The 16,446-nt window shown below is 46.2% G+C and overlaps 1 protein-coding gene across 1 annotated transcript in view; it reads right to left on the reverse strand.

The window, feature by feature from the left end:
• Positions 1–12,795: 12,795 nt before the first annotated feature.
• Positions 12,796–16,446, reverse strand: part of LOC141055631 (immunoglobulin superfamily member 11-like) — a 50,438-nt gene continuing 46,787 nt past the window's right edge. The window contains exons 4-7 of the mRNA XM_073552278.1: positions 16,025–16,180; positions 15,590–15,709; positions 14,842–14,977; positions 12,796–14,620 (exon numbers count right to left, since the gene is read on the reverse strand). Coding sequence (XP_073408379.1) covers positions 14,251–14,620; positions 14,842–14,977; positions 15,590–15,709; positions 16,025–16,180 — 782 coding nt within the window. The 3' untranslated portion in view covers positions 12,796–14,250. The remainder of the gene's footprint in view (positions 14,621–14,841; positions 14,978–15,589; positions 15,710–16,024; positions 16,181–16,446) is intronic.

Raw genomic sequence — 16,446 nt, forward strand, 5'->3', positions numbered from 1 at the left:
AGACAACAGGTCTGAAATCCCTACACCAGACGTGGCAATCCATCATGCTCACTTAAAACGCATAGCACACCTCATACCGGAACTCGACCCTCAGGCACAGATAGTACTGCTGTTGGGAAGAGACATCCTGCAGGTTCATAAAGTGAGAAGTCATATCAATGGACTCAACAATGCTCCCTATGCACAAAAGCTAGACCTAGGATGGGTCATAATAGGAAAGTATGCTTGGGACACATGCACGCCCCATCTTCTGTGACAAGCATGCTAACAAATACACTGGAGAAAGGGCACCCATCTCTTTCAACCTTGCAACGAGTTCCATGTCAAGGAACTGCCACACAGCATCCAACTACCCAATCACTTAATAGACTTTACTCATGACAGCAGTATGGTGTCAGAAAGCTATGAAGATCAGCTGGGGTGCACAGTCTTCCAGAGAGCTAAGCAAGACAACCAAATAGCAATGTCGGTAGAGGATAAGCTGTTCTTAGAGGTAATGGACAAAGGGCTCGTAAAAGATGAGACCAACAGCTGGGTCGCACCTCTTCCCTTCAGAACCCACAGACCACGTCTACCAAACAACAGAGATCAGGCATTCAAACTTTTCTCCTCTCTCAAACACAATCTGCAAAAGAAGCCAGAGATGAGAGATCACTTCTTCATGTCAAAGATTTGAGAACTGCCATGCAGAACTAGCTCCCACTCTCAAAGACTCTGGAGAATGTTGGTTCCTACCCATGTTTGGAGTATACCACCCTAAGAAACCAGGCCAGATTAGAGTGGTGTTCAACTCCAGTGCTAAGTTTGATGATGTCTCCCTGAATGATGTTCTACTGACAGGACCAAATCTCAATAACAAACTACTGGGAGTACTTATGCGCTTCCATAAGGATTCCATTGCCTTCATCGCTGACATCCAGCAAATGTTCCATTGTTTCCTTGTGAGAGACAGGAACTTCCTAAGAGTCTTCTGGTACAGAGACAATGATCCTACTAAAGAAGTCACAGAGTACCACATGAGAGTGCACATCTTTGGCAATAGCCCTTCTACTGCAATCGCCATCTATGGACTCAAAAGGTCAGCTCTAGAAGGAGAAACAGAATACGGGTCAGATGTCAGACAATTCATAGGGAAAGACTTTTATGATGATGACTGTCTGAAAGCCATGCCTTCAAATGAGACTGCCATCAGTCTTCTCAGGAGATGCTTGCTTGCTCTAACCTCAGACTTCACAAAATAGTCTCAAACAGCCAAGAACTCATGAAAGCATTCCCTTCACAAGACTTGAGTAACGGTCTCAGAGACCTGGAACTGGGGTCAGACCCCACACCAGTGCATCGCAAGCCTCGGGCTTCTCTGGAATCTACAGTCAGACACTTTTACCTTTTCAGGTCAGCCAGGAAGAAAAGCCTTTTCGCAGAGGTGTCCTGTCTGCCATCAACAGCCTGTACGATCCGTTAAGTTTTGCAGCTCCTGTTACTTTACAAGGCAAAGCCATACTAAGAGACTTAACCAAGGAGTCTTCTGACTGGGTTGCACCTCTGCCACCTGATAAGAGAGTCCAGTGGGAAGCATGGAAGAACTCTAGCAGCTCTCTCCAACCTAAATGTGCCAAGGTCATACACCCCTGTGCCGTTTACAGAGATACAGAACCAAAGACTGTATGTATTTGCAGATGCTTCTGTCAAAGCAATTGCTGCTCTTGCTTATCTCAAAACTGTGGAGTCCAAATGTCAAAGCCACATTGGATTCATCATGGGGAAAGCCAAACTTGTTCCACAACCAAAGCACACCGTACCAAGGTTAGAACTTTGTGCTGCAGTCTTAGCCGTCGAGTTAGCAGAGTTCATCACATCCGAGATGGATATCGACTTGACAGAAGCCAAGTTCTACTCAGACAGCAAAGTAGTCCTGGGATACATCTACAATGAAACCAGGCGATTCAACGTTTGCCATCAACAGAGTGCTACAAATTAGGAGATCAGTTCATCCAAAACAGTGGCATTACGTCCCCACGGACCAAAACCCTGCAGATCATGCAACTAGAGCAGTTGACGCAAGTCGACTAGAGAGCACAACATGGCTCTCAGGACCAAAACTATAGTACACTGAGGAGCGTTGTCCAGACACCTTTGAACTGATAGGAGAGGACTCAGATGCTGAAATCCGCCCTCAGGTGTCTACACTCCATACAAAGACTCCATCTACTCTCCTAACCCAGAAAACAGGACTATCCAGTGCCCCTCCAGGAGGATTCGACACTAAAGACCTCTACAAGCGCCAAAGGAGGCAGGTACAAAGTCTTGCCAATGCATTCTGGGACAGGTGGTGCAAACAACACTTGTCTACCCTGCAGCCACAGATGAAGTGGCAATCTACCAGGCCAAATCTTCAGATTGGTGACCTCGTCCTTGTTAAATACTGCCAGGCCCATCAGAACCAGTGGCCACTTGGACTAGTTACTGCTACGTTCCCGAGTAAAGATGGCCATGTCCGCAAAGTCGAACTCAGGATGGCCAAAGGAGATGGACCTAAGACATTCTCCAGACCAGTGACTGAGCTGGTCCTATTGTTATCTTCGGAGGATAAGGATGGTGGCATCTGTTCGATGCCAGACGGGAGTGTTCTGTCTCCGACATAAATAATGACTCTTATTAAACGTTTATTTTCATAGCATAAATTCAGTGATAATGCTCAGTTTCATAGTTTATGATTTTCATTGTTTCCAGCTCCATCTAGTGGCCAAAAATAATAACTGCAGTGTTATTCTCTTCCTGCTTTCGTTTCATTTTCCCTCCAACTCCCACTGTATCATGGGTAAATATGCAAGGGATTATGGTCTAGTCCAGCCCCATTTCCCTGTTGCCCAGTGTTAGCATCGCTGGTAAGTGACACGCTCCCTTTATATATCACTATCTCTCATATTGGCCAGCTTAGATAGTTCCCTTGTTCAGCTATTAGTGCAGTCATGTACGTTATGTGTATATGTATTTTCTATGTACCCGGCACTGATTGGCTCTATGTATTTCTGTTTATAGTTTCACTTCATCTATATACATACGTTCAATAAAACACAGATTCAACTACAGCTTCCCTTATTGGACCCGGTATACCGGTTTAGCTGCTTGCTAAGCTATTTGTATCCCATTCATTTAGTGAGAGCATGACACACCCAAAACTTTTGTTTCCACCTTCAGTTCTGGTTTTGGAACTTGCCACTATCTGGCACCCCCTTACCCTCAGGTCAGTCAGGGAACTACACCTAGGATAAGTATTCGCCAAAAAGGCTGCCTTGCCGTGAACTGGCTATTGGGCACTCTGCAGGTAGGGCGGTATGTATGTCCCCAGTCTCAGGCGGGTAATACACACATAAATCTTCCATTACGTCACTGCCAGGGTCTCCCAAATACCCCAGAACACTGTGCTGCCACCAGCTCCTCGTTCTACATAAAAATCAATATCTGGTCAGGAGCCAACACACACGGTAGCGTAAATTTAGCAAGGAGGACGTGGCGGTACGTTTTAAAGCAAGGAAACACTAAACTAGTACATTTTTACAGATTTACTCAAGAAAATATAGGCAGTGTTTACAAAAATATAAAAGACAAGTGATTGCACGCGGTGGGATTACGAACCACGCAACAGACTGGCGTATGTGCAGACTAACAGCACTGTCCCCATATGGGAATAGAAGTGGATATGTCATTGCATCACACTTTCTGTGAAGAAAGCTGATTTGAACTGTTTGGTTTTCACTTTTCAGGTGAACTCTGATGTCCCTATTAAATGGGAGTTCACCCAATGCATTTTGGTAAATTATAGCTACTTCATTGCACCTTGGTGCATTGTAGCGCCTCTGGTCATCATTGTAGTCATTTATAATTGACATCATTATTTCGAGTGGATCGTGATGTTCTAATTCAGCAATCCTCTGGCTCAGTGGTTAGTACTGCAGCGCTGGAGTCCTGGGTTTGAATCCCACCAAGGACAACATCTGCGACTGCAAGGAGTTGGTATCTTCTCCTCGTGTTTGCGTGGGTTTCCTCCGGGTACTCTGGTTTCCTCCCACATTCCAAAGACCTACTGATAGGGAATTTATATTGTGTCCATTGGGGACAGTAATGATAATGTGTGCAAACTGTAAAGCGCTGCGGAATATGTTAGTGCTATATAAAAAAAAAGATTATTATTATCCTTTCTTCCGCTCTATCAAATTCCCTCATCATTGTGAAGGCTCTTGCGAGTGGGTTAATTGCTTTTATTTTCTCTCCAAGAGATAACAGCAGTGCTGGGAGGCAGTTTTTATTTGCTTGACTTGTACTTAATGCTTCTTCACTGTCCAAAATATAAATCTGGGCATACTTGGGAGTATTACCCACAGCGGGATGCAATGGGGCAGTTCTGTGGTAAATTTATCCATGAATTCAAAAACAGTATGGACCATGCCCAGGAGGTGGCGCTACTTATGCTCCCATTGATGTGAAAAGCAAGAGAGCTATTGTATTGCCTTTTATTAGTCATAAAGTTCTTAGAGTGCTGATGCTCTCCTTTCATCAACTTGACTAATTGATTATCCATGCGAATGGGCCGTAATTGGATGCACCCTCTCTTGCAGCAGGAAGGGAATGTTTTGTCGTGCGCCATTTCATCTTTGAAATTTAAAGATTGGCAGAACTGACATTGAAATGTCAGTTCACCAGCATAGTGCTCTTCAATACGTGTCTCATCAATTTGATTAAGACGCCCTCTAGCGGCAAATGTAACTTGCCGTCGTCGAGTGGCTCTTGCATTTTGGACACGTCTTCTATCTTGTTCTCGTCTTTGTGAAATTTGTGTATCACATTGTGCATTGTGTGTTGCTCGTTGTCGTGCAGCATTAGATGTTCTACGTGGTTCAATTACTTCATTCATTTCTCTTGCTCTGGCTGCCCTCTGTCGGGCTGCATCAGCAGGTCTTCGACCATTTTTGTTTGTCTTCTGTTTCACTAAGACGCAGGTTACACATCCGCCTGCGATTCGCTTCTCTACATGCAGCAGCGCAATCAATTTGATCCATCTTTGCAATGTTGCCTCACAGTGTTGCCTCACAGGTTAACGTTCAAAAAAGGCTTATGCCTTAACTCATCCTGAGGGAGAGCTCCTCTCCTTATTAGATATGTCACTTAACTCCTATCCAGGGCCTTACAGTACTTTGGTATCCATGGTTACGCCCATGGATATAGTCAGCTGCTAGTGGTAGTAACTGGATACCTAAGTTACTGTTGAGCTGCGGATGACTCATTGTGCACAGACCCACGGACACGTCCAAATTAGGTATATGGATGTTACAAACGAGACAAGATACAGTATATACAGGCAATTACAAAATAATATGGATTAAAATAAGAAACTTGTATATCTCAGTCAATGGCACGCCATGTGGAAGAGGGGGGAGGGGCGCCTTCCCCATGGAAAAATGGTCTATCAGCACAGTTTCCTAGCTGGCACCCCAGGCAAATGAAAAATTCCTAATTAGGCTTCATAGCCTTATACTTTTCCCTGGGTGACCTCATTGGGTGGACGGAGCTATAGAATGCACTCCCTTTTTGAAAGTTACTGAAAACTTATGAGAGCCATAACTCTGGCTGCTGGCCTCATAGCGTGCTGACAGAAGTGTCATATGTTTTCTTACCAAATTAAGTCCAAACAGGCCGTGTCTGTCTGGCACGGTCGGGTAGAAATCCATTTCTCGGATTCTGGTGGTCGCAGAAGTCGACAAACGTTGTGGTGAATAGCTTTAAGGATGTAGATCCCAAAAATATAAGTTTCCTGCCTCTATGCCTAATCTGCGTTATTATATTCTAGTTTGATTAGACAAAAGAACATGTGCTACAGGCAGACCGGATTTTGCTGGTCATAAGCCACATTCCCGAGGGAGGGGCAAGAGTGGGGTAGAATTACAAGCAGGCAGACAGATTACAGCTATTTGCCATTTCAACAATGAGAAAAAGGGAGGGGGGAAGAGGAGGGAGGCTGCAGCTTCCTGAGTGGGATGTAGCCTGAGGGTTTCAGTGTTAACGGCACAATCTAATGGGTGATGGGGTAGCATGTCAAACCCACTAGATGGAGCGGAAAGCACGCTATGTGTAATCGACAACATGAAAAATGAATCATTTTCCTGACACCTCCCCCTTTTGGACTGCGTTATGGAGGTAGAACATCTTGATACTCCTCCATGCGCACCTCTGCAGACTTGCCCCGGGACAACCTGTCTGCATTGCCATTCTCGCTGCCCTTTTTGTGTTTAACGGTAAAGTCATACTGTTGGAGGGCAAGGCTCCAGCGTAGCAACCTTCTGTTCGTACCAGACATGGAGTGAAGCCAGCTCAGGGGGTTGTGGTCAGTCACCACAGTGAAGCTGCATCCGTACAGGTAGGGCTGCAAACATTGCAGGGCCCAAACCATGGCCAGGCACTCCTTATCTATGGTGGAATAGGCCACTTCCCTCGGCAGAAGCTTCCGGCTCATGTACAACACGGGGTGCCCTTGGTTCCCTGAGTCAACCTGGCTAAGTACAGCACCAAGGCCAAACTCGCTGGCGTCGGTCTGTACTAAGAATGGCCGACTGCTGTTGACTGCCCTTAGCACAAGAGAGCTGCACAGGGCTGTTTTCAAAGCCCTAAAAGCCACCTCACTGTCTGTCCAGTTGACTGTATGGGGTACCTTCTTCCTGGTGAGGTCTGTCAAGGGCTTCGCAAGGCTGCTATAATTGTGTACAAAGCGCCAATAGTACCCTACAGTGCACAGGAAGGACATCACCTGCTCTTTGGTCCTGGGGGTGGGCCAAGACACGATAGCGTTCACTTTCCCAGGCTCTGACCTCATAGAACACCCACATACCCGGTGCCCCAGGTAGTGGACCTCTCTCATGCCCATCTGGCACTTTCTCGGCTTGATAGTCAGGCCTGCTTGGTGGATGCGCTCGAGCACCTCCGGGAGATGCTGAAGGTGTTCCTCCGAGGTGGAACTAAAGATGACAATGTCATCCAGGTACGCCACCGCGCACCTCTCCAGTCCCTGAAACAGGTGGTTGACCATCCGCTAGAATGTGGCAGGGGCATTCTTTATTCCAAAAGACATGACCGTGGACTCTTATAGTCCGAAGAGGGTGATAAAGGCAGACTTCTTCTGTGCCCCGGGGCTCAGGGGAATCTGCCAATATCCCCGACTCAGACCCATAATGGATAGTGCATATGGCTAACTGCTCAAGCATCTCCTTGATGCGTGGCATTGAGTGCGCATCAAAGGCTGTGATGGCCCACACGCTCTTGGACTGTTGAATCACCCCCAGCTGCAACATCTCATCGATCTCCTGGCGTATGACATTCTACACCTCATCAGAGATCCGATAGGGTGTCCGCTGTAGGGGGGCATGATTCCCGGTGTCCACTTCGTGAACCGCTACCTTAGTCCTTCCGGGTTGGTTGGTAAACACAGCCCAGAAAGGGTTCCAGCATGGCTAGCAGAAGCAACTACGGGGGTGCTGATAGCAAAGTGCTTACTTCCACGTCCTCCATTGCCTCACCAGCCTTAGCTTGGGCCAGCATGTCCAGGAGGGGGGTCTTCCTCCCCGTCCTTGGGCAGGTTGCAGACTGGTAGGACGCAAGCTCCATGTCTTTGATGAGCTTTAAAGATATTGACATGGAAGGTTGAGCCTAAACCAAGCGTGGTAAAGAGTGACCACCTAGGTGACTAGGTTGAGCTGTTGGTATACGACATACAGGCCTTAACAGGCTGCCTGAAGCTTATAATGATAAGAAAAAAAGTTTGTTCCAGCTCCTTTTAAAAAATTTTATCCTTTAATGATTCCAAAAAAGTTTTCACACGAGCTTTGAGAAAGATCTGTAATAGATCGAAACATGTCGCTTGCACTCATATTTGCATTCTGTCTGTGGAGTTTTTAATCGCGTGAAAACTTTTTTGGAATCATAAAAGGATAACATTATTTAAAGGAGCTAGAACAAATTTTTTTTCTTGTCATTACAAGATGACATCGCATCAGGATGGAGTTCCGTGCACCTGATGGTCTGGTTGGTGAGCTGGCTTTGGTTTTATACCATTTTCTTTTCATATATGCCTGAAGGTTATCCTTTGGTACGGGAACCAGCACCCACACCTTCTGACCCACCTGGTAGGTCCGCTCCCGGGCGTTCTGGTCGTACCAGTGCTTCTAGTCAGCCTGCGCCATGTTGTCATGCACCAACTGCGTCAAGGTCTGCATCTTGTCACGGAAGCCCATGACATATTCCAGGATGGACACTTCTGAAGGGCTCAGCTCTTCCCAGGATTCCCTTACCAACCCAAGGGGTCCCTGGACTCGCCTGCCGTACAGGAGCTCGAAGGGAGAAAACCCTGTTGAGGCCTGTGGAACCTCCTGGTAAACAAAAGCAGGTGTGGGAGGTACCGCTCCCAGTCACGTCCTTGGGTTTCAACCAGCATTCTTAGCATCTGTTTGAGGGTTCCGTTGAAGCGCTCACACAAACCATTGGTTTGGGGGTGATACACCCTCGATACCAGACGCTTCACTTGCATTTTCTTACAGAGAGTCTCCTTTAGGTGAGACATTGGGTCCCCTGGTCGGTAAGCATCTCCCTGGGAAATTCTACTCGTGAAAAGATGGCCAACAGGGCATCCGCCACCTTATCCGTCCTAGCTGAGAACAGAGCCACTTATTCCAGGTACAAGGTAGCATAATCTACCACAGTGAGAATGTACTGCTTTCCAGAGCTGCTAGGTATGGCCAGTGGTCCCACATTGTCCACTGCAATCCTCTGGAAAGGCTCTTCTATCGTTGGCAAAGAGATCAGGAGGGCCTTTGGAGCAGGCCCTGACTTTCCCACTCTTTGACAGGTGATACAGGAGCCGCAGTAGTTTGTTTCATCTGTCCCCAATTTGGGCCAATAGAAGTGTTGAGACAGCCAGGCCTTAGTTTTGCAGACTCCCAAGTGTCAAGCGAGTGGAATCTCATGGGCGGGCAATCCATAACAACTCAACCCTAAATTGTAGGGGACGATCAGCTGTCTTTCCCTCAACCACTCCCTTTGGGATTTAAGGGGAAATATCTACCGGTACAACCTCCCTCATTCCCAGAACACCCTCTCCTTATCAGTCTCGGAGGTGGTCATCTCAGCGAGGTGTCTCAAGGTCTCCAGGCTCACATCTGAGTGCAGAGCATCCTGAAACTCCTGGCTGGAGGCAGCCAGAAGTGATGTCAAGGTCCCTTCCTCACGGGAACCCTCTGGGACCTGCTCTAGGTCCGTCTCTGGCTCAGTCATCCCTCTGACTGAGGAGGGTCCTGAAGGCAGGGCTTTAACTACATTCTGGGCACTCTGATCGTGGGTGACAGCGGCTACATAGGCTTTCTCCCCGGGGATTTCCACAGACCCATCAGCCGGCGCTGCTATGGGTACTACCTCCCCATCCACCCCCATTACCTTAGGAGCAATGCTATATATGGAGCAGTTACCTTCCTCTGTGGCACAGGTTAGTTGCACAGCATCACATTCCTCCTGTTTCCCGTGCCTTTCCCCATTTCCCTTAGCACTGTCGCTTGCTCCTGTTAGGGGTTCCTCAGCCATCTCACCCTGCAGCGTGACATGGCTGAGTATTCCTGTACCTTCAGATACATAATAATTATCAGATAAATCATTATTAGGTAAAGCGTTATGGGGTAAATCATTGTCGGGTATAGCATTATCAGGTAAATCACTGTCAGATGAAGCATTATCAGGTAAATCACTGTCAGGTAAAGCATGCATATTCACATCATTATCATTAGCATTACCCTCAGTCTCAGATTGGGGCTGTCAGGGACATAATATGCGAACATCCTCCCCAAATCAGTCCCCAACAAAATGTCGGCGGGCAAGTTTTCAGACACCCCCACTTCCTTCACCCCGTTCCCGACTCCCCAATCTAAAAAAACCCAGGCCATCGGCAAGGGACAGCGGACACTCCCAATCCCAGTGACAGGGTTTTCCCCAGAATAATCTCTTCAGGGGCTGCCAGTTCGTGTTGGATGAGGGTTTGTTCGGCCCCGGTGTCCTTGAGGCCTCTAGCGCCCTTGCTCCCCACAGTGACGTGCTGCAAATTTTCACAGGCCCTCCCAACTGCCCCACCCACAAAAAGAACTGCTGCATTATGCCCTGAGGCATTGACTGGGGGGCTTTCTCCTGCTTCTCTGGTCAGGTGGCGCTGAGATGTCCAGTCTGATTGCAGAAATAACTCTTGCAGGGATTGGATGTAGGCCTGGTGTTGGCGAAGGGGAAAGGGCCTCCAGTGAGTTGGCTGGCAGGGGTACTGGGATTGGTTGTTGGCTTACCCCCTTTCCAGCTGGCGGTGACTGGCTCCCCCCCTCCGGTTTCCAGTTGGCCTTGTAGGTGTCGGCGATCTGCGCTGCTTTATCCTCGTCTTTTGTCTCCCGGTCCGTCACAAAGTGTCACACCTCAGCTGGGCAAAGATGTGGGAACTGGTCTTTTATCATCAGGTCCCGCAGCATCTCAAAGGTATCCACTGACAGTCATGGATCCACTGGTTAAAGTGGGTTCTGAATGCATGCACCACATCACTGTAGCTGTCGTGTGGGCCACGATGGAGGTTCCGGAACTTTTTATGGTAAACCTCAGTAGTCAGCTGGTATTTCTTTATCCGGGCCTGCTTCATGGCCTCATAGTCTCCATCTTGGTCTGGAGGGAGAGAAGCAAACGCCTCCAGAGCTTTTCCTTTGAGCCCTTGGGATTTGAGGCTTTCTCAAATCCCTGCAGAAAAATGTCCTCGTCCTTTTCCATCACTGGAAAGTGCTCTGGGGTTTAGGAGTTGTTGCATTATTGGACTCCACGCTCCATGGGCTAGATGGTGTTACCCTGAGTCAGGTCAACTGCAGTTCATGGTCCTTGGCTTGGGCCTCCCGTTCAGCTCTTTCAGCCTCTCGCTGGCTGATACTAATGTGTCACAAACAGGAAGTTGATATCACCAACCATTCCCATTTAATTTAGGTGTATCCATATAAATGGCCCACCGAGATCTAACCTTATAAATGGCCCACCCTGTAGATCCCAAAAATGTATGTTTCCTGCATCTATGCCTAATCTGCATTATTATATTCTAGTTTGACTTGACAAAAGAACATGTGCTACAGGCAGACCGGATTTTGCTAGTCATAAGCCACATTACCGAGGAAGGGGCAAGAGTGGGGTAAAAATTACACGCAAGCAGAGAGACTGCAGCTACAGTCTCAAATGAAAGCTGAAAGTCTGAACTTCAACTGCATCTGAATTGTTTTGTTTAAAATTCATTGTGGTAATGTCTAGAACCAAAATTAGAAAAATGTTGTCTCTGTCCAAATATATATAAACCTAACTGTATATGCCATTCCAACAGGGAGAAAGAGGGAGGGGGCAGAGGAGGGGAGGGACAGCAGCTTCGTGAGGGGGATGTAGTCTGAGGAGTTCAGTGTAAACGGCACAATCTAATGGGTTTTGGAGCAGCATGTCAAACCCAGACAAAAGTTACCAGTATGAGAACTGTAACACAAGACAGCAGAACTGAACTTTGTCTCATAACTAACACTATCAGCTGCAGCTCTCACAGCTCTGCTGTATTATCTGGGCTCCTGTGAGATCCCAGTAGCAGATGTGTCAGTGATACACACAAAGCTCTGCAGTGGATTCAAGAGAGCAGAAAGCGGACATCACACTGTTAAACAATTTACAATAATCTCTGGAGGTGGAGTCTCATGAGATCTATGCCTCGCCCATAGTTCTGAACAGTTCATTGGAATAAGACATCGGATAACAGATATCAGGGTAGCATTGAGAGTATATCTTACTACCAAATTCCTTTTAAATATATGGAGAAATGACCATGTCAGCTTGATGGTCGGTACTAGCCCTGTGACGTTCTTTTCAACCTTAGCGAATGTGACAAACCAGGAACCTCCTCACCCCATATCCCACACTGTCTCTGGTCAAAGACAGTGATAAGGCTTACCCAATGCTGCTGCTCAGTGTAAATGGGTCATGGGGAACTAATGACGGAGAAAATAAGCTGCATTGGTGGGATCTCTTTATAAAAGGCGTGAATAGGGGAGGGGGGTTATAAGTAGAATAATTGAGTTTTTCTGCAGGATTCTGCACTCTGCCTCATGGTTTCCGATGCCCTCCACATCATCTTCATTGGATTCCAGGGCCTTTAGCACTGTAAGAGCTGAGCACTGACCTATGAAGAGTGTACAAATGACAAACATGATGGTAAAAATTAAAAGCTCTCACTTTACAAATATGTCACTATACAAATATTACAAAAATCTGTCAGGATGGATTATGACTCACTGCAGAATCTGAGGAACCTGCTCCAGAAATAGTGAGGGCACCAGGAATCTTCTCCAGAGACAGCGAAGGCACCAGGAATCTGCTCCAGAGAAAGTGATAGCACCATTAATCTGCTGCAGAGACAGTGAGGGCACCAGGAATATGCTGCAGACACAGTGAGGGCACCAGGAATCTGATCCAGACACAGTGAGGGCACCAGGAATCTGATCCAGAGACAGTGAGGGCACCAGGCCTCTGATCTTACTTGATATTGGGACTATAAAACTTTCACACCACTAATCTAATCCAATTATGGATTCAGTCTCTGAGCTCAGTTTGTTTATTTAAATGTCCATGTATTATGCCATGCCTTTATTTTTTTTCTTTTGTGCATAAAACTTTGTTATACCATGCCTGAGGAAGAAACCTATAAGAAGACTCAAAAGCTGCTTTGTAAAATCATTTATTTTATTTTTGTTAGCCATTAAAAGGTATCATAACTACAAGAACAATCTTTTTACAACTATGACACAAAATAATTTGTGAACTTACTACAATGTTTATCTACAAATTCTGGATTTGTGAAGCTTCCAACAAGTAAAATTCAATTACTATATTTAATAACGGACAATTTACAGATCAGAGAACAGAAAAGACAATAGAGAAGAAACGACAATGGGAACGGTCAGCACGGAGAGAACCAGGAGGATGGGAATGGGCAGTGCAGAGACAACCAGGATAGGCACGGGCAATATGAAGACAACCAGGATAGGAACGCCCAGTGTGGAGCCAACCAGGAATGGAATGCCTAGTATGGAGATAACAAGGAATGGAACGGCCCGTGCGGAGAGAAACAGGAATGAAATGGCCAGTGCAAAGACCACCAAGAATGAAAGAGCCAGTGCAGAAACAACCAAGAATGAAACGGCCAGTGCAGAGACAACCAGGAATGAAGCGGCCAGTGCAGAGGCAACCAGGAATGAAACAGACAGTGCGGAGACAACCAGTAAAGAAACGGCCAGTGTGAAGGCAACCAGGAATGGAAAGACCAGTGCAGAAACAACCAGGAGGATGAGAATGGCCAGCGCAGAGAGAACCAGGAGGATAGGAACACCAAGTGTGACAACAACCAAGAATGGAACGTGCAGTGTGGAGACAACCAGGATGGCAACACCCAGAGTGTGGGTTACAGGGAAAGGAATACTCAGGGCAGGTAGAACAACTATGGGAATGCTCAATGTGGGGGTGACAGGAGAGAAATGCTTAGGCTGAGGGGTACTGGAATGGTAACACTCAGAGCAGAGTTGTTTTAAGAACCTAGAGTGCTGTTGGACTAGGCCAAATGAAAGAAACATGGCTATAATAAGAGAACTATGAATTGAATGGATGACACAGATTACGAGACTACCTGAAGATGGAAGTCTACCACTGAGTGTACCAAAAGGTGAGGTTTTCCAATGTCTACTGTGTGTAATATTTGGCACAAGTTTGAAGACCTTAACCATTAATCCAATCTCAACCCCATTATAAATTTGTGGAAATGAGAAGGTAGAGTCATGGAGTAATTTGGTGATCAAACAACATATCAAATTGACATACGCGTTAGATCCAACTTTTCATGAACATTTATCATTGGGAACCTCAAAAATCCCGAATATCACTTATTTATTTCCAGATGATGATTTTATAGTTTTTTACACACTTTTTTTTTTACTCACTGAGCTGAAGAAACTTCCTCCATTAAAGGTTCACTACCCTGAGTTTTTTGTAAATTTCACAAATCTAGCCTGAGGGGTACTGGATCTAGCCGCTAAACAAAATTTTGTGTCATATCTATGATTTGTGTATTTGCTACAAAGTAAAAAAAAACAAACATTTTACCATCGTCTTTGTGTCAGAGGATTACACCAGGTAACCTGAGTGTACAGAGTAGATGGGTGAGTGTGATACGTTCCTTTTTTCATACTCCTCCTCACTTCCTATAGTGCTCAAATCTGAGGATACTTCCAGTGTGGGGGCCAGGGTGGCCCAAGTCCAAGGTCTGCTGACAGTGGACACCTCCATGGTGGCATGGCTCTCCTGTCTGCTGATGGGAACCTGCAGGATGGACTGGCCTTGCTGCCTGCTGATGGTGGAAACGTTTACGGTGGGCTGTTGAGGCTGGCTCTGCCGCACACTGTAAAGGGTATGAGGTGGCTCCTTGCTGGACATGGTATAATCAATGCAGTGGCTCCTGTTCACAGGATGCTGTCCAGAAAACATATTATCCACACTATAGAGGAAGAACATTATAATTGTATGTTAAAAGCATAGTGGAGACCACTACACAACCCCGAGATTAACCATGCTGTGGTTCACTCTAGAGTATACACCTATACATGACACATAGCGCATATGATGTGAAGGTCCAAGAACTTCAACCCACCCCTGTGACTTGTCTGAGACTTCTCCCATCCACTGCCTCTACATCTCTCCGGCTGTCATCCTCATTACCTGTACAATTCTTCATGCCATTTTTCTCTGCTATGCTGATGTAAGCACAAAACCAAGATGAAGAGCACCAAGAGAACCAAGCCCATGATGAGAGTGATAGTGATTGCAGCGAAATTGCCCATTGATCCCAGGCCACCTAAAACACAAAAGAGCATGCTTGTGTCATGACATACTGTACTGTTGCAATCAACATTGTTCATTCCCCATTATAAACTTGGTTTATTGCAATTAGTAAAGCGGTTTCTCCAAATTCGGCTAAAATGCCACTTTTACTGAATGCTGCAGTCTCATGATTATTCAGCTATTTCTGACCAGTGTCTTTAGTTGTCAGTAGAGCCCTTCTGGCTGTTATGAACTGCTGCAGACATTATTCACCAGTTTGGTTACATTCCTCATTGGCAATGGCTTCCTGGTCATTAATATACTTAGGTTCGCAGGAGCCAGCTTCTACGCATCCCACTAGAGTTTCCATGGATGTCATGTCAGCCACTCCAGAATCTTCCAGAACTACTTCTTCCAAGCCTTGGTGGACTGTTGGAAGACCTAATGATGATTGAGCTTCAGCTCCTCATCGAAGACATGTTGTTTTCATCTAGGGTTCCTAATACTTGTTATATTACTTGTCTTCAGCTGGTTACATGCAAACAGCAGAAAGTTTCAAAATGTGATGAATAAACCGACTTTACAGTGGGGTGTATATTGGGGGAGAATTATGATTGTAAGTGTATAATTTTCCTTAGGTACATACCAACACTTATGTGCAGCTCCACAGAACATGTCTTGGATCCAAGCTGGTTGCTGATGGTACAGCGGTAGAGTCCTGAAGTTTCTGATGAGATGTTCCTTAGAGTAGTAAAGGCGTGATAATCTGCAGAGACAGTAATGTGGTTGAGGATATCCACATCATAGCTCCTTGCTCTACTTCTGGACATGAGAGTACAAAGTACACGAAAATTGCAGAAATGGCAGTCGTGCACCGCAGATAGAGATGTGATGGTTACATGTGAGGCTCACCTGGGCCTGCACAAAGTAGTCACACATGACGGCTAAACATGCAGACAACACGTGATGTTTACATGTGACAGTTACATGGTCTCATGTAGAATATATTAGAGCTCGGTCTCTGCATGGATGGCATGCTGCTCTAAAGGCCTTACTCACAACCTACATCGATTACGCTCACCTTCCCGGGTGCTGATCAGTTGCTGAGCTCCAGGTGCAGTTTTCTCCCATCGTATTGTTGGTGTAGGGATCCCTTCCTTCACTGCACATCGAAGTTGGATGCTTCCCCCTTCTTGTCCATAACTGTCACTGGAGCAATCAGGAATCGACGGGGGCACTGCACATACAAGAAAGGCAGGATGTGAGGACTACTGCACACCTTTCTTACCAATTTACTACCCATTTACGCCTCCCAGCCAGGATTTTCCAAATCTCAACTTTCATCATAACCATCCCCGCTACAGGTTGTCAGGACATGCCAAATATTATAGTTTTACAACAACTAGAGAGACCTAAGCAAAGAAACATTGATCTACACACCTAAACATGAGTCAGTAACGGGTCACCTCTGCATAAAACAGCAAAAAAAACAGACTCTACAGT

This window comes from Dendrobates tinctorius, unplaced genomic scaffold (genome assembly GCF_039654945.1).
Source record: "Dendrobates tinctorius isolate UK_male_01 unplaced genomic scaffold, ASM3965494v1 ptg000189l, whole genome shotgun sequence".
NCBI classification, from domain to species: Eukaryota; Metazoa; Chordata; class Amphibia; order Anura; family Dendrobatidae; genus Dendrobates; species Dendrobates tinctorius.